At 42.6% G+C, this 18,476-nt stretch overlaps 1 protein-coding gene and 1 long non-coding RNA gene across 3 annotated transcripts in view; both read right to left on the bottom strand.

The window, feature by feature from the left end:
• Window positions 1-1,403: 1,403 nt before the first annotated feature.
• The window catches only part of nhej1 (nonhomologous end-joining factor 1), a 37,577-nt gene continuing 20,504 nt past the window's right edge, over window positions 1,404-18,476 (bottom strand). For both annotated transcript variants that reach the window (XM_079738465.1, XM_079738466.1), the window contains 3 exons: window positions 2,817-3,006; window positions 2,455-2,555; window positions 1,404-1,635 (listed from right to left, as the gene is read on the bottom strand). In XM_079738465.1, coding sequence (XP_079594591.1) covers window positions 1,573-1,635; window positions 2,455-2,555; window positions 2,817-3,006 — 354 coding nt within the window. In that variant the 3' untranslated portion in view covers window positions 1,404-1,572. The remainder of the gene's footprint in view (window positions 1,636-2,454; window positions 2,556-2,816; window positions 3,007-18,476) is intronic.
• On the bottom strand, window positions 8,868-13,605 carry LOC307076609. The gene is made up of 3 exons (XR_013811907.1): window positions 11,076-13,605; window positions 10,077-10,160; window positions 8,868-9,409 (listed from the first exon to the last, which is right to left on the bottom strand). It is a non-coding gene; the product is annotated as an uncharacterized lncRNA (long non-coding RNA).

The raw sequence follows: 18,476 nt of genomic DNA, 5'->3' as shown, positions 1-18,476 counted from the left end.
GGCGGTCAGACAGAGGAGGGGTGCCGCTGTCACCGCGCGCGGTTTCTGTGTTTCTCTTCCCGCCACTGGAGGGTAGTCCCTGCGTTGCGCAAGGGCCGCTGGCAGAAATGGAACTGGGGGAAGAATCGGAATATAAACGAAGTGCGCTTGGAGAGCAAAGACCGCGCCCTCCAAATCTGAGGAGCGAGTCCTCCCGTCCTCTTCCACCTCCACCACCGCTTGCGCCCCTCCCCGCACGGTGGCACGTCGCGTCTCCTTCCTTCATCTCTTTCCCGCAGCCTCGCCGGAGAAAAGGTGGCTGTGGCCAGACGGCGGGTCGCACCTGACCCGGGTCTAGCGGGGACCGCGATACGGATAAGAGGCACTTTGAACCCCCGCTGCGGTGGTCTTGATCTTAACACACAGGGCAGGTGCGTGCGTTATAAGGTGCGCGTATAAAAGGATCGCGCACCTGAAACAAGGAGCATAATCTGCGCGCGCAGCTCTTGGTTGGGACAGCCTGGGCGAGATATGGAACATGGGGGAGAAAGGGAGGGGGAGTGTTTAAGGAGAGGGATGTTGGATAGAGCTGAGTTGGAACACACGCCACACTTGGGAGATTTGACTTTACGTTTTAGATTGGAATCTAAAACGTATTTTTACAAAGTCAAAATCCATAGCGACAAGAAACTCATCTCAAACCCCCATAAACCAAAAAATAACCTTAAAATTTCCCTTACCATTCCTCAAAGTCAGACATCGTAACAAAGTTTGAAACAAACAAATAAAAACAGTGGCAGAGCTTTTGAGTCAGACTGGACAAATCTCTCAATCTCTGTCTGCCTCTCACACACAAACACACACAATGGTGACGCAATCGTTCAATGTCTTCAGTCGATTAAAGACTCAAACACATTTCACAAGTTCATATCCCCTCATATTGGGATCAAAGCGATACAGCCAGACCGGCAACGCACACACACACACACACACACACACACACACTTTGTATCCATGGAGGCAAACAGTGACTTTGACTTCAATAGCATTCCGTTGATGCTGCAACTCCTTGAGTCAACATCTCACGCCCGTCCGAAGAAGAGGGGGGCGGTGTGGGGCTGTCTGGCTAATCGAGGCTGGAGTCTGAGCGGAGGCCGATCAATACTCTTCACTTAAGTGCGTGCGGGAAAAAGGCATAAATCCACAATAAACGTTTCAGAAATCTCGTTCTTGGAAGATGGGATGTTAATAATCAAAGGAAAAACGTTAATGATATTTAGGATTTTTTTCTGAACATAAATACAAATGATGTATATGTAAGAATTGTCTGTCGTTTTTATTCAAAAGTAAAATACATATTTTAACGGTTTATTCCTTTACATTTCATTTAAAACATACCAAAGTATTAATTCTTTTTCTCAGATAATGACAATGAGAAATCTGAAATCAATTAATCAGCAGCAGCAAAAAAATAAACTCTTCTCGAAACCCCTTTACACACACACTCAAACTCATGAACAAAAAAAACATCATACAAAAGTTAAAAACAAACAATTAAAAACAGCGTTGGTGTGTGGATCCCGGCTCAATCCCTCATCGGAACAGACCCACGGCCTTCTTCTTCTTTGGTCTGGTCTGCGTTCGGACGCCCTCGGCCTAGGAGACGAGAACCAGGACGGTGGGTACAAGGCAGTCGATGGAACTGCCCCTGCCTACCTCCAAGCATTAGTAAAGCCACACACCCTAGCTTGATCCCTCCGCTCAAATACCTCAGCTGGACGTCTGGTACCGCCATTGCTAAGAGCAAGCAAAGGTCGATCAGCGAAGTCACGACTTTTCTCTGTTTTGGGACCTCAGTGGAGGAACGAGCTCCCTACCGATGTCAGGATCGCAGAGTCGCTCACCAGCTTCCGCAAAAGACTCAAAACTCACCTGTTCAGAGCTCATCTCGACTCTGCATAGAAACCAATGCACAGCCAACATTGAATGTTGTACGTCCTGGCATTTGTACATTGCACTTTTTCAAGGTACTTAATTGTGTAGCATCTACAGTAGCTGCTGTCATTGCTTTACACGGGGAATGGGTTAGCCTAGCGATTGTAATACTTGCACTTGGTTCTATGAACATCTTTACTGTACCGACAGCGATATATTGTTTCACTTCTTATGACAAATGTACTTATTGTAACAAATGCACTTATTGTAAGTCGCTTTGGATAAAAGCGTCTGCTAAATGCCCTAAATGTAAATGTAAATGTAAATGGGTACAGACCGGCAGGCTAAAGGCCATCTGCTAAAGACTAGCGGCTAGCTTCATTGATGCTGTCTAGTGTGTGTGTGTGTGTCTGTGTGTGTGTGTGTGTGTGTGTGTGTGTGTGTGTGTGTGTGTGTGTGTGTGTGTGTGTGTGTGTGTGTGTGTGTGTGTGTGTGTGTGTGTGTGTGTGTTTGTGTGCTTTGAACATCGGCGTTTGTTACCCGTCGCTCGGCCATCTTGCTTCCTGGCGACTCCTGATTGGCTCCTGGTTCTTCCTGGACGGACCTGGTGGGCGGGGCTTCCCCTCTGGCGTCGCCGCCCCCTTTGAAAGGTGGAGAAGCTGTTCAGGTCTCTCTCTCTCTCTCTCTCTCTAATCACTGTCTATCTCTCTCTCTCTCTCCCTCTCCCTCTCTCTAATCACTGTCTATCTCTCTCTCTCTCCCTCTCCCTCTCTCTAATCACCGTCTCTCTCTCTCTCTCTCTCTCTCTCTCTCTCTCTCTCTCTCTCTCTTTCTCTCAGATATTTTAAAAGTTTAGCTAATTTTCTAACTCAACAGATTCGGCCAATCACAGTGAGCCTCACCTGGAGTCGGGGTTTGGCTCGGCGCAAGCTCCACCTCCCGTCCCTCGGTAGCCAATGGGGAGGAGGAGGGGGAGGCGGGGCCCTTGCGTTTGCCCGGGTTTCCGTGGGCGACGACGGCGGAGTAGAGCTCCCTCAGGTCCGAGTCGAAGACGAAGCCCTCCCCCTGCTCTGACATCACCTGGGGGAGGAGCTGAGGGGGAGAGAGGACGACGCAGAGAGAGAGAGAGAGAGAGAGAGAGAGAGAGAGAGAGAGAGAGAGAGAGAGAGAGAGAGAGAGAGAGAGAGAGAGACAGACAGACAGACAGACAGACAGACAGACAGACAGACAGACAGACAGACAGACAGACAGACAGACAGACAGACAGACAGACAGACAGACAGACAGACAGACAGAGAGAGAGAGAGAGAGACAGACAGACAGACAGACAGACAGACAGACAGACAGACAGACAGACAGACAGACAGAGCGAGAGAGAGAGAGGGGGGGGCGAGACAGAGAGAGAGAGACAGAGAGAGAGAGAGAGACAGACAGAGAGAGATGATTAAACAGACAATTTAAAATCGCTTTTCCAAGAGGCAAGGGCATCAAACAAACAAACACATAAGGGTTTCTGACAAACAAAAACACACAATTTTCATGCAATTGAAAGAAAGCTTTGGGGGATTTCATAGTGAATGAATTCGACAACCAGGGACAATCTCCAACAAGTCCACATTTCAAGGTCCTAAGTTGAACTCAAATGTCTCCAAACGTCACGACTTCCCCAGATATATCCTGAACTCACATTGAAGTTTGTTTGTGTCACATGGTGTGTGTGTGTGTGCGTGCATGTGTGTCACATGGTGTGTGTGTGTGTGCATGCATGTGCGTGTGTGTCACACGGTCTGTCGCCGTGGCGATAAGCTGTAACCAAAGCGGCATTTATAGTCTCAGCCGAAAAGTTGGAAGTGCACGGGAGGCACGCTCCGTCACGTGCACTCTCGTGCACGCCCCCATAAAGCCGAACCCTTATCCACCGAGGCCCCGGTCAGATAAGGGTGTGTGTGGCGGTGGCGAGCTACATTATGCTAGCTCACGGACGAGGCAGAGAACACACACACAGAGACACACACACACACACTACAAAGACTGACTGACAGGCCCAGAAACACACACGCACTCAGATACAGAGACCATACACACACAAAGACAGAGACACACACACACTAAGAAAGACAGACACACACAAACAGACAAAAACACACACACACACACATTTGTATATATATATATGTTTGTGTGCATTACTCCACTAAATCATTGCTCCCCTCTCTCCCCCCTCCCCTCCTTGCCCCAATATGAAGAAGACAAACTTCTCCAAATTAGCTTCTCAAATATTGACCTGGAGGAATTGGTGGTCTCTCTCCAGAGGTGGAGGGAGGGGGAGGAGAGAGAGAGAGAGAGAGAGAGAGAGAGAGAGAGAGAGAGAAAGTGGGGGAGATAGACGGGGGGGAGAGAGAGACTCCTGAACAGACTCTGGTCAGGTTTGAGAGGTTTCTCACGTTGATTTATGTCCGTGACTTGTTTGTTTAAATATCGTAAAAATAAATGTACGGCCGAGCCTCAGTTCTTCTTATGGAGACACAGAGAAACCTATGTGCTCCCTCTTTCTCTCTCTCTCGCTCCCTCTCTCCCTCTCTCTCTCTCTCGCATATTAGCCGGTAAACAACAACAACCTGCTTTTCACATGCTGTTGTTATTGAATGTGTCTGTCTGTCTGTGTGTGTGAGTCTTGGTCTGTGTGACTGTGTGTGTGAGTCTTGGTCTGTGTGACTGTGTGTGTGTGTGTGTGTGTGTGTGTGTGTGTGTGTGTGTGTGTGTGTGTGTGTGTGTGTGTGTGTGTGTGTATGCATGCATGTATGTATGTATGTATGTATGTATGCATGTATGTATGTATGTACGTGTGTGTGTGTGTGTGTGTCTGTGTGTCAATGTGTTTATTTGTGTGTGTGTATGTGTGTGTCTGTATGTATGTGTGTGTGTGTTACTGATTCATATTTACGAGGTGAAGAGAGATGGTCAATCCGGTCAAAGTGCCGTCCTCACAATCTTTACAATTCTTACTAAATTCCAAGGAAGAGGACACAGAGACGCAGCATTGCATTCTGGGAAAGGGGATTCACTGTTATGAGATTGCTTGTGTTGGAGGTGTGTGTGCGTGTGTGATTGAGTGTGTCTCTCTGTGTGTGTGTGTGTGAGTGTGTGTGTGTGAGCGTGTGAGAGAGTGTCTCTCTCTTTCTGTCTGTCTGTGTGTGTGTGTCTGTGTGTATATATGTGTGTGTGCATGTGTGTGTGTGTTTATAGGGAGTAAAGTACAAGGCGATGAGAAACATCGCCTTGTACTTTACTTGTACACACACACACACACACACACACACACACACACACACAAACACTTCAACAAGTGTGACTGTTGCATGGATTTAAATTCATACGCTCACACACACAGATAGAGACCCCCCCCCACACACACACACATTAAAAAGACTGACATACACAGACACTCACAAACACACACAGAGGCAGACACACACATAGGCACACACACACACACACACACACAGTCTATCCCCTAGATCTATCTCCAGATAAATTAAATATACACTCTAAATACACACGCAGGCATCCATTAGGAGGAGAAGAGAAGAAGGAGAAGGTGAGGAGGTGGGAGGAGGAAGGGAGAGGAAGAGAGGAGGAGGAGAGGAGGAGAGGAGAGGAGGAGAGGAGGAGAGGAGAGGAGGAGATGACGATCAACCCGGTCTCAATCCTCCTCCTCCTCCCTGAAGCCCATCAGGGCCAGTTTATCGCGGGGGGAGGAGCCCGGTTATTAGGAGGGAGTAAAGAGGAGAGTGGTTAGTGAGGCCTTGAAGAGCCTGGGCCTCAATTACAGCCCTCGGCTGACCACAGGAGTGCTACTGCGGGGCGGTGACACGGCCGCGTGTGTCCCCACGTCTATAGATAGAGAGGGAGAGGGAGAGGGAGAGAGAGAGAACTGAACTCGGTGACTGTCGTCATGATTGCCACTGCTCTTATGTGTGTGCAACAAACACATCAACACACACACGGCGAGTGTAGAAAAAGAAAGGTACACACGTGTACACACACACACACACGTGTGTACACACACACACACAAAGTCGACAACAAGCTAATTGGATGTACCGTACCCTGTAACACAGGCGATAACATAACCCATCCGTCGACAGCCCAGAACTATTTTGTACTCGCAGCGGCACAAAACCCTGGCCTCCACACCAAAACCACAGAAGAAGAAGAAAAAAAGATCAGAGTGTCTCAGAGAGAGACGACTCCATGCTACCTGGTCTCTAAGCGTTTGCTCTGTGATTAAAGAAAATAAGTCGACTTTTTTGGAAACCGATTTTCAGGTTATTTACGTGTTCAGATTAAGAGAAGGATTACGTTTAACTCTGCTGAGAGAGAGAGAGACAGAGACAGTGAGACAGACAGACAGACAGACAGACAGACAGACAGACAGACAGACAGACAGACAGACAGACAGACAGATAGATAGATAGATAGATAGATAGATAGAGATGGCTGGTCTCAGCAGCCTCACGTGGTCTGATTCGATTGGATTCTGTTGCTCGTTAACCAATCAGTGGTCAGCAGGTTGAACCAGCAGTCACCACACACACTTTGGGAGAGATCTCCATCTCCAGGTCAAGTATCATTGTCAGACCGTACAATAAACCTTTAGGCCCCGTTTACAAGAGGACGCTTGTGGGTAAAAACGACAAAATATTTTAGCGGAAGTGCCTTTAGTTTAGACGGTGACAGCGTTTTGGGGCTTGAATACGCAAAAATCTGAAACCACCCTCCAGAGTGTAAAACTTGAATACGCTCCACTGTAGCATTTCCGTCTACATTGCCAAGACGCAAAACTCTGCTCAGATCTGCTCACGTCGCGTACGCGTTTACATAACATACATGCGCGAGTACAGGGAAATAAACAAACATGTTGGATTATTTCCATGCGTCGGACCGTCAAGCTGCTTTGGCAGCTCTAATAAACTTACAGGAGTCTTTCCACGAAATGTACAAGATATGTACAGATAGTATTACTGAACGGAGAAGGATCTGTAATTATGTTTTAGTTTTCACGGCGCAGATAAGAGAAGGAAGATTCTATGCATACGCTCAGACATGCAGTGTTGCGTGCTAGTGTATCACAGCACTACCTAGCCGCCTGACATGCATACCCAATCGAATTCCACACACTTTTGCGTCACTGTATGCACAGATTTCCTCCCGAAAACGCTTGTCTAAACGCGGAATAAAGAGTGAAGACGCTACGCCACTTTTGCATCTTCTGTTCAGACCATCATCATGTAAACGTAGCCTAAGTCTTCCAACACCACCACTCTGCATCTTTGTCTGGAGTGTTGAACGCCAATATTTTTTGTTTGATTCATTTATTTCAAGCTCTCCACAGCATAACGTCACAGCCACAACAGCAGGAATCTACCTGCACACACACGCGACACAACAAGTTCGTCCTAATCACTGCACGCTTCATAGTAAAACGTAAATGGCTACCTTAAATATTGATCAACAAACACAAACACATCAGCAAACGCACCAACAGACACATACATCAACACACACACAGACCAAAAAGCACAAGAGTCGGGGGGTCAGGGGTGCTGTGATGGGGGGCTTTGACAGGACGTTTCACCGGCAACAGGTGAGTCAGGTCACGTCCAGATATAAAGACCCCACCCCCCCTCCCCCATGGGGTGGGTTGTCCTGAAGACCGCCGGCCTCCTCCCACTCACCACACACATCCAGAATTCCTCAGGAGAGCGTGATAAAGGCTCTCTCTCTCTCTCCCCCCCAATCCCCGGCCCCCCTTCTCGGTATAGGGAGAGGCTGTCAATGATTTACAGAGGAGAGAGAGAGTTAGACCGAGAGAGAGAGAGCACAAAGAGAGAGAGAGAGAGAGAGAGAGAGAGAGAGAGAGAGAGAGAGAGAGAGAGAGAGAGAGACAGCCACAGGGTAATCAGGCGCTGACAGCCTTAAAGGAACTTACCGCTGATGAGATTCAAACACAATTCAGTTTTGGTTTTAGACGGAAACACACACATGCGCCTAAATTCTAAACATGCGTCAATGAAATTAGGACACTCCTCCGCACGCACACACACTCACACACCTTGGGTTTAACAAACACACACACACACACATCTGGGGTTAAACACACGCACACCTGGGTTTAAAATCTGGTTGAGGCTAAAACATGTGTGTGTGTGTCTCAGTGGGAAGAGCTAATTCTGCCGTGTCAATGTTGACCTGAGCTGGGGTTGGGTTGAGGGGGTGTGTGTGTGTGGTAGCCAGGGGACGCCTGTGTGTGTGTGTGTGTGTGTGTGTGTGTGTGTGTGTGTGTGTGTGTGTGTGCATTCGTCTGTGTGTTGGGGGGGGGGGGGGGGGGGGGGCTGAAACCGAGGAAAGAAAATCCGGTACACGTACCCATCAACAAAGACAAAACCCACGCACACACACGTACCCATCAACAAAGACAAAACCCACGCACACACACGTACCCATCAACAAAGACACGCGCACACACGCACACACACATACCCATCAACAAAGACACACATTCTTGTCTTTCCCAATTGTGGGGTCCACCCTTTCCAGTGCTCCTACAGCTCTGTAAAAAAATCAGGGAAGCTAAAATAAAAATCATTTTAATTACCAGCACAATTTAAAGATTTCCAAACTTTTGCCCAAAAAGTTTTTTGCCCAATTATGGGGTCCGGTTTCTAGCACAAAGACCTTGTGAGGTCCAATTGTATACACACATATTTCTAGCAAAGACCTTGTGAGGTCCACTTGTACACACATATTTCTAGTCTTTATATCTTCACAAGGCTCAAAGAAACAGAAGACATTAGTAATTTCCATTGTTTCAACTTTATTATCAAAGAATAACATTTATTTTTTAGTAGTCCACTCCCTTCAAACAGAACAAAAGGTGTAGAGCCTCAGAGATTAAGCTTAGCAACTACAGACAGATACATAACAAGCTGCAGTGACTAGCAGAGCTGGAGAAAAACTATGAGGAGAACTAGAAGAACATACAAAAACTGTACAATAAACAAAAAAGGCGATCAAACTATGCCTGGGGATGTTCCTCAGCGCCTCTAAAGTAGTAGTTAGTTGTAGTGGTTAGTGGTGTAATGGTGTAGTGGTGTAGTAAAGTGTCAATTTGAACTGTGTTTTGAGAATAAAGTCTCAAAAAAAAAAAAAAAAAAAAGGTTCAACGTTTTCCAACCATGAGATTCAGGGGAAGGTGGATAAGAGAGAAAAGAACTGTTCACTGAAGTTTCCGTCTCATGGCAGAGATTCGATTTTTAATGAAATATTTGACGGCTTTCCAGTCTCTGGTTTGAAGGACTTCTGATTCTGCAGCAATGCAACTTTCACAGTCACGTTTACCTGGTACTTGGTTCCTTCTCATAAACTTCCCCAGATTCCTTTCCACTGAAGCACTTTCCTCTTGTGTCCAGCTTCGCTTTTGTAGTTTTTTTGCCTAATGAGACATAGAGTGCATTTTAATTATCAGATCATTACAGCAACATGTATGTTTTACTGGATTTAATGCTAATATACTGGTGAAGCACCCACAGCGACTACAGGATCAACAACACAACTACTGCATGGAGATGGAAAGGAGTAAGGCAGATGTGGGTAGAAGGTTAGGCCTAATCAGTGAGATACAGCTATTTCAGAGGGGAGGAACATGGATCGTCCTGTGTGAATTCACCATACGAAAGTTCACATGAGACATTTACTTCGCCATTTTTATTCTGCACTGTAGTCTACACAATTGGTGCATTTATAGGGTTACCTGATTCATATACAATCTGGTTTTACATAGGACAAATCGAACCCACTGAATTACATAAGGATGGAAGTACTCATCATTTTGTTATATTTTATTTTATTTGTTAATATGGGCCTGTTTTCGGTGTCTGCAATAAAGACTTGATTTAAATAAATGAAGGAATTGCACTTGGCTGACTTAAATCATAGACAGAGATTAATGTCAATAATGACATTTAACAAATATTTGTCTCCTATCTGCACACAAAAATTAGCAATAGGGTTCCGCAATGTTTTGTGTGCATCTGACGACAGTGAGCCATCCTTATTGAAAAGGTGATAAGGGACCTAAAGGATGAAAAAGGCGCACTGACCCACAATTGGATTCAAATTGTGTGCTCTGAGCTCTTCTCTCTTTCTTGCAGACTCTCTTCCTTCCGCATCCGTCTCACAGGCATCTAGGTGAAGACAATACTTAATTCAGTAAAGCTAAAAAGATATTGATTTAAAATATTAAGCAACTGTGAGTTAACTGTATTAGGATATTGATAATAGAGAACTTATTGAGCAGCACTGTCTCTGGATGATGTGCCATCCCATGTATGACTTAAAAGTCTTATCATTGTGTAATTTGAAGCATATACGGGAATGGTGCATGTCACAGTATATTAACATTCCATTCCGAACTTTTTGTTCTACTTTAAGAAAGTGTATTGTGCAAACTAAAACTAAAACCTTTTTCTCTACTCTAGAAACAACACTTCTGTGAAATACAATAAAACCAAACTATGCAAAGTGAAAATAAAAGCTCTTCTAGATTTCTGTAAGAGCAAGATTTTAAATGTTATGGACATTACAACTGAGACACTAAGGGGACTCGGATTACTCCGCCGGCCAGCGATAACACCGGACTCAACTGCTATCCCTCCCCCGAAAAGGAGGCGTCACAAGCAGTGTGCGAGGAAACAGAATAGGGGCAAGCACGCAGGTATCCGGGCTAGGGTAGCGGCTAGTCCAACCCGCCCAGCCATACCATCCATCATCCTGGCTAATGTACGATCCTTGGACCACAAAATGGATCATATACGACTACTGAGATCAGTGAATCGGACAGTGAATAACTGCTGTGTGCTTGTTTTCACTGAAACATGGCTTAATGATAACACCCCCGACTCCGCTGTACAACTGGAGCAGCTAACATACAATCGAGCAGACAGAGCCCTCGTAAATGGGGGTAATAATAATTGTTCTTATTCCTGTTTTTTTTTTGACAGTCTTCAATATCAAGTTATCTTCGGGGTTTAATAAGTTTAATCAATCAATGATTCAATCAATAACTCAAAACCAAATAAAGAACAATGAGATGCACATACCTTCCTTCTCCTGTGAACAGTCCATGTCTTCTTCTGAACCCTCCATCTCCTGTGAACTCTCCTGTGAACAGTCTATATCAACAGTCTCACCCCGTCTACCGCTCTTTGGACAGCCTGAGGAGTAGCCGCAGCAAAAGACAACAGCAGCCCAGAAATGAAAAGGAGAGGTTCAGCAAGTCTGTTCTGTCTGTGGCTACCAGACTCTAACAGACATGTAGCTCCAGAACTTTGCAATGAACTGAATTATACTTGTCTGCTATCTATTAAGTGTGTTTTTAACTTGTCTTTTTATGAAAATAAAAATAAAATTCTTGTGTGACAATCTTCAATATCAAATTATCATAGGGGTTTAATAAAGTTGAATCAATCAATGAATCAATCAATAACTCAAAACCAAATAAAGAACAATGAGATGCACATATCTTCCTTCTCCTGTGATCCATCCATGTCTTCTTCTGAACCCTCCATTTCCTGTGAACTCTTCTGCGAACACTCTATATCAACAGTCTCTAAAATGATAATTGACAGGAAATGTGTCATATATAATCTGTAATCGACAGCAAAAATCCTGATTGTGTAAAGCCTACTACAGTCACCACTGAATATGCAATAATGAGGTAATAAGTGCCAGAGAGGTAAAACTTGTGATGGAAATTTACTCCACATGCTTTGGAAAATCCTATCTGATCTTTTGAGTATTGGTAATGTGCATGAAAAACTATTTTATTACTTGATGGTGCATCTTAGAAAATTAGTATTTTACAAAATTGGATTAATGCAATCCATCCTTCCCATAGACACTGGCTAAATGAATTAATACCCTATACTAGTACACCTGGAAAAAAAATTATGGGCTATGAGTGTGAGGAGGAATTACCATTCACATCAAGCTGTATCTCATCCAGACTCTTGCCCTTGTATTCTCCTAGCCTTCTCTGTTCTAATGCCAGGAGAACTTTGCTTATTTTGGCCAACTGTAGGGTACCCTCTGGAAGGCGGTAGTGCTGCCTGTGGACAGCAATGTTATGGCTAAGGAAATCCGCCAACTGGTCAAGTTCTGTTGTTTTGAGATTGAGGACAGCTGAGAGAGTGGCAATGTGTTTTCTTAGTTTTGTTGAGGTAAGTGCCTTGGGATTTCTGATGTCTTTACATTCATTCACAAACTGCCGAATGCAGTCTGATCCCTGGAGTAGTGGATAGAATGCGGCAGGGCAAACAAGTAGTAATTTTCCTTCAGCACTCCACATTCTTCTCGCTTCTCTGTTAGTGTCAAGTGATTCTCTCATGAGTGGAGTTAAAAGAACCGGTACTTTCCTTCCTCTCTTCCCTACTATGGTCATGCGTAAAAAATGTTTGCAAAGTTTCTGCTCAAGCACTGTGAGGGCCAAATTAACATCTTCGTGTGTTTCTGATGTATCCTTGAATAAGTACACAGACAGAGGCATTCTGGATACCTCTCCTGCCCGACTGCGGTTAAAGAGGATAACCTGTGTCAGCGATACTTTAGCAAGCTTTTTCCATCCTGAAGGTGACGGGTTTTCTTTTAGGGCATTCAAGTCTTGTTGCTGTTTTTCAGACAAAAAGGAATGAAGATTTTTTACATCTTCTGTAAATGGTAGGAGTTGAGGGGCGTTCCATTTGGTCTGGTCAAGCTGAGTTTTTGCTGGACCTCCAATATCAAATTTCCAGCTTTCTTTGTATAGAGCTGCAAAGTCATCAGCATCTTGCACAGCCTGTTTGTCATTTTCCTTTAACCCTTCAGATTTTAGATACATGGCTAAGGAATGTAAACTATGTCCAACCTTGCGAGCCAGTTATGGTATTTGATATTATCCTGTTTCTTCATTCAATCCAGCAAGACATCCAGTAGCATTGACAACTAGATTATACTCCCCAGGTTTTATGAGGTTTATGATTTCATGTAGATACAAATGGGAGGGCCCCATAAGGCAAGACTAGAAAATAGTGTGTAACACTGGCCTCCTGACAGGGAACTTTGAAAAAGATATTTCAGCTTATGGCAGTAGATTATTTTCAAAATACCCTTTTTAAACTTGCACCTGCTCAGGAAACTTCAAATTGCATCTCTAGAAACTTGAGTTTAGATATTGACAGGTGTTTTCTTAATGAAGTAAAATCAATTTCATGTAGATACAAACAGGAGGGCCCCATAAGGCAAGACTAGAAAAGAGTGTGTTACACTGGCCTCCTGACAGGGAACTTTGAAAAAGATATTTCAGCTTATGGCAGTAGATTCTTTTCAAAATACCCTTGTTAAACTTGCACCTGCTCAGGAAGCTTCAAATTGCATCTTTAGAAATTTGAGTTTAGATATTGACAAGTGTTTTCTTAATGAAGTAAAATCAATTTCATGTAGATACAAACGGGAGGGCCCCATAAGGCAAGACTAGAAAAGAGTGTGTAACACTGGCCTCCTGACAGGGAACTTGAAAGACAGATTTCAGTTTCAGGGGCCCCACAAGGACAAAACAAGAAATGTATGAGTGTGTGATGTTACACTGCCCCAGTACTATCCCCCGGTTAGTATTTCTGACCGGAATACTTTTGTAAAATGAGATGTCAACATCCTCCTGAATTGCTAATTAACTGAACAATCTGAGTTTAGGACTGCATGGGGCAGTTCGTGAACAAACATGATGAATTTGAAAATCCCCCAAGGAATGTAACACAGTTTCAGGAAGCAGTGTCATCACTTCGCTATTACCTGTGTCCCAACATTAGCCACAAAATCGGACTCGTTAGCTGAAGTGTCTTCTGCAGCAGGGAGCTTCTTTGACTCTACTTCCACTGCAGGAGACTGACTGATTGGCACCTGGAATATGAGATAAAAACACAACATATTAAGAGGAAACCGATATAAAGCACTGTATTTTGATCGTTTTACAGTAAACACGTTAGTTCATGTGAAAATGGTTGCTTAACAGCACAGAACCTAAAACCAAGCACATGACATGATCACACGTAGGGGTATCAGCACATCTCAGGACAAATACAAGAGGAGGCAGTGGATTATTTTCAAAATACCCTTGTCAATCTTGCACCTGCTCAGGAAGCTTCAAATTGCATCTCTTTAAACTTGAGTTTAGATGTTGACAGGTGTTTTCTTAATGAAGTAAAATCAATTTCATGTAGATACAAACGGGAGGGCCCCATAAGACTAGAAAAGAGCATCTAACACTGGCCTCCTGGCAGGGAACTTGAAAGACAGATTTCAGTTTCAGGGGCCCCACAAGGACATAACAAGAAATGTAACATCACACAAGTGTGTGATGTTACACTGCCCCTGTACTATCCCCCAGTTAGTATTCCTGACTGGAATACTTTTGTAAAATGAGATGTCAACATCCTCCTGAATTGTTAATTGAACCGAACAATCAGAGGTTAGATTGCATAAGGCAATTACTCCACATGTAATCATGGGAAGAAAATAGTTAAAAATAAAGCCTAGTATTACCTGTATGGTAACATCTCTTTTAGAACATGTGACAACTTGTTCCCGCCATCCATTCATTTCAGAATTGAGAAAACACAACAGGCAATGCTGAACTGACAGAGAAACATGTCTCTAGGAATGAAACATTAAGTTATTGGCAATTTTTTTGCAAAATATATCAAAATCAAGATGCTTAATATAACCAAATTACCTTATTACGCCACGGCCACTTCGAATCTCCATAGCTGTGATCAATTTCCGTTCCTATTTCTACTTTCTTCACAGCAAATAGGCATAAGTGGGGCCTGTTGTTTACTGCGATTTGTTTAATGGTGCAATTTGGAGATTTTTTGTTGTCATTGACTAATCTTCCCAGTGATCCATCTTCTTTGGATGCGTCAATACTGAAAGATGTGCCAAAATTATCTGTTAAAAGAATTTTCTAAATATTCATTAGAAGAGACATTTAATCATCATAGTACACTAAATAACATTATTAAATGTGATGGGAAACTGTCCTAACACAGAAGAATGTACTATATTAGCCCCAAAATGTCAAGTTACAAAAAACAACAAATGGGAGGCAGGGGTGTTTAGCCAACTTAGGTTTCGTAAGTATCTGTGCTGTCTTCGTATTGCAAATCGCAATAAGTGTTGGGTCAGATTCTGCAAACTTAACTATATTAACTTTAAATGTGACACAAAGCATGGTAGGTTATTATCCAATGTCAAGAACAAATTTAAAAAAAGAATAATTAATTAAACATTCAGTTATACTGAGATCAGCAATCGGTGAGCAGTAATTGGCCCAAAAAACCCTAATTGAAACACAGCTAATTTTTGCTGCTTTATTTAACAACTTTCCAAAAAAGTATTTTAGGGTCTGAATTAAAAATGTTTATATCTACAAATTGCACATTTTCGGAATGCTCACCAATAGCGATGTTTCTGCCATTCAAACTCAAAAAGAAATGTACTCTCCGTCTCTGAGTATTGCCTTGACTGGCATTCCTCCACCGATATAAGGTCTCCTCTATACTCCACGACAAAGGCACCTGGTTCGATGGGCTGGGTAGAAAAAACTCCTCTTCCTATAAGTACATAAATTAATAGATTGCTTTTTTACTGTATTTGCAAAAAATATTTTGTTGTCTCATCCTTTAACATAGAGATTCATCCACATCTCTAATAAATGAATAACCATAAATAATAACCACTTACAATAAAATCTTATAAACATTTAACCATAGCTGGTTATATTGGATTCAACAAAAACAGCAGCTAAACAACAGCTTTTCACCACAAATATTAAGCAAGTTATTTTTTTTTATGTGTATGTGAAAGAACAGTACTGAGAAATGAACTGGCGTAATATGATCTGATGCCTTGTACATTTTTCGCTATCAATGTATTTTCCTTCAATTCCTGGCTTGTCCTTTGAGAGCAGAATGAATGATGTTGCTTCCTCAACAGGCTTAGTTCTTTTTTTCCGGGTTGACATCATGTCTCCCTAAAAGTGATTTGGACATCATAAACCTTACACAGTTACCAAACATGCAAGAACAGCATCCCCATTGACTGACTCATGATCTGTTTCAAGTAGTTACCAGAACCACAGTAGCTATCCAAAAAGGAAAAAAATAAAATGGTTCAAAAACTGACTCTGATCTTCAACATTCCAGGGCTTGATGCTTCCAGTGTAGCCATAAAGATCCATGTGTAACATGTACATGGTTTATCTCTAAACACAACAGCCACAATATAATAGTTGTAGGATAAAGTCAAGAAGTTAACACAAAGACTTCACTGACTTGTTAATTTATCACTATTAAAATAATTCAAATTCATAAATATACTTGTTATGTGTATATTATGTATAATATGTGGCTATAACCTCAAAGTCTAGCCCAATGATTCTGGTAACTTGTAGACAGAAAATTGTAAAAGCAAGGATAAATATTAATTTATCTGTTCTACATAATAAACGGATACAGATAACGTTATCTGGCTCCTTTAACATTTCTGAGTAAATCCTCTTACCTTTCTAGCATGTGTGCATGTCGTCTTTCTTTTATATTTCACTGAATTGACACAACTACCGCTTATGTTTACATTGCACTCAGGCCTAAAATGGCCGTCCCACAATGCATTGCGGCGGAACATCGCCACTGAGTGCTCCAACATGCTAATAGGATAACTTACACAACTGGACACTCTAATAAACAACACGGCTTTAACCGAGTGTCAAGTTAAGGTTATGTTAGTGAGCTATTTAGCTAGTGCACGGCAGCTAACAGCTGATATCAAATGCACTATTTAGCAACAAGCACTCTGTAGCTAATGTTAGCCAACTAGCTATTGGTGTAAAACAGCATTGTATTACATTTGCTTACATTATATGTACAGTAATATCACTGGATATTTTCCGAATCATCTTGACTTAATCAAATGAATAACACCTAGCTGTTGTCCATATATTTCCAATATATGGACTGCTAGTGGTCCATATATTTCCAAGAAATATATGGACCACTAGCAGCCAGACCACTAGTGATAGGCAGGGCCGCTGCTGGCCGTTTCGGTGCCCTACGCGAGCTGGGGGTGGGGGGGAGGGGAGCCTCTTTTTATATATTAGGTAAAAACATATAATTGCCAAAATTGAGTGATAGGTTATGCAATTAAGAAAAAACAACGGTGGGCCTCTTATTAACTAATTTATATATTTTTTTAATTCAATAATGATAAATAATAATTCTTTTATTTTTTTTTATTTTTTTACAAACTATAATTTTTGGTGCCCCCCCCCCAGATACTTGGTGCCCTACGCACTCTGCGTACTTTGCGTATAGGGAGCGGTGGGCCTGGTGATAGGCATAGGTAATGGGACAATCTAATTTGCCGTCGGTCGATGCCGATTCTTCTGAGAGTGGGTCGAGTAATCCTAGATTGCTTCGCTTATTGTGGATCCACTCCACTCACACTTTGTGGGGTAGTAGCAGTATTGGTGATTTGTTGGTTTGTGAGTGATATAGACGTACCCTCATCTGTACCATGTAGAGAGTGTGTTCTCCAAAGCAGGAGAAGTTGTTTATAAAAGGAGAAATTGTCTGAACCCCAGCATAGTGGAAAATGTTTTGTTTCTAAATACAATTTTTTAAGTTGCACAAGCACATTCACTGCTCCTTACTTTGTTATAACACTGCAACAGTTTGAAAAGAATTGTTCCCTTTATTATGTGTTATTCAAATTTGACATAAAATATTTATTAGATCTCTATGTATTGTCATGTTTCATACCCATAATAATAACTAAACAAAACATACATTTCATTTATATGAATGGATACATGAACGATACATAAAATGTATTTATTAAGATATATTGATTTATTAACCTGTCAGTCTTGTCAGTCTTGCCATGTCTGGACTGTTGCAGGGCAGTAGCCTATTGAGTGTATTACAAATTGATAGAATGACCTTTAATACATCTGACTATTTAACACTGGCTTCAAAAAGTTTCACCACCTTCTTCTTATTCTGTAGGGTTTATTGGCGGTTGGCATCCAACTTGGACTGGATTGTGAACAAGAGATAAATGCGGAAAAAAAGGAACAAATAAAAATAAATATATTTAAAAAATTGAAAAACTAGATTATTTTTGCTACATCAATTTCTCTTCGGAACTTAATACTATTATGATATGCTTTGCCTGCTGTTTTCCCCTAAAAGCCCTGACAGTGAAAGGTTGTTGTGTTTTGCCAATAAACCCTTTAGAAGAACTGAAGAAGAACTTTTACACACATAACTACTTTTGGACAATTTGTGGGCCCCTCCTTCCGGTGTGTGTGTGGAGTGTGTAAGTGTGTATCGGTTGCAATACTGGGGTCCGGTAAAGGGGGCGATAGTGAGCACACACACTTTTACACACATACCTAGTTTTTGTCACTT

This window comes from Pollachius pollachius (genome assembly GCF_949987615.1).
Source record: "Pollachius pollachius genome assembly, chromosome: 6".
In the NCBI taxonomy this organism is placed as follows: Eukaryota; Metazoa; Chordata; class Actinopteri; order Gadiformes; family Gadidae; genus Pollachius; species Pollachius pollachius.
This window is presented reverse-complemented; position numbering and strand designations above follow the sequence as displayed.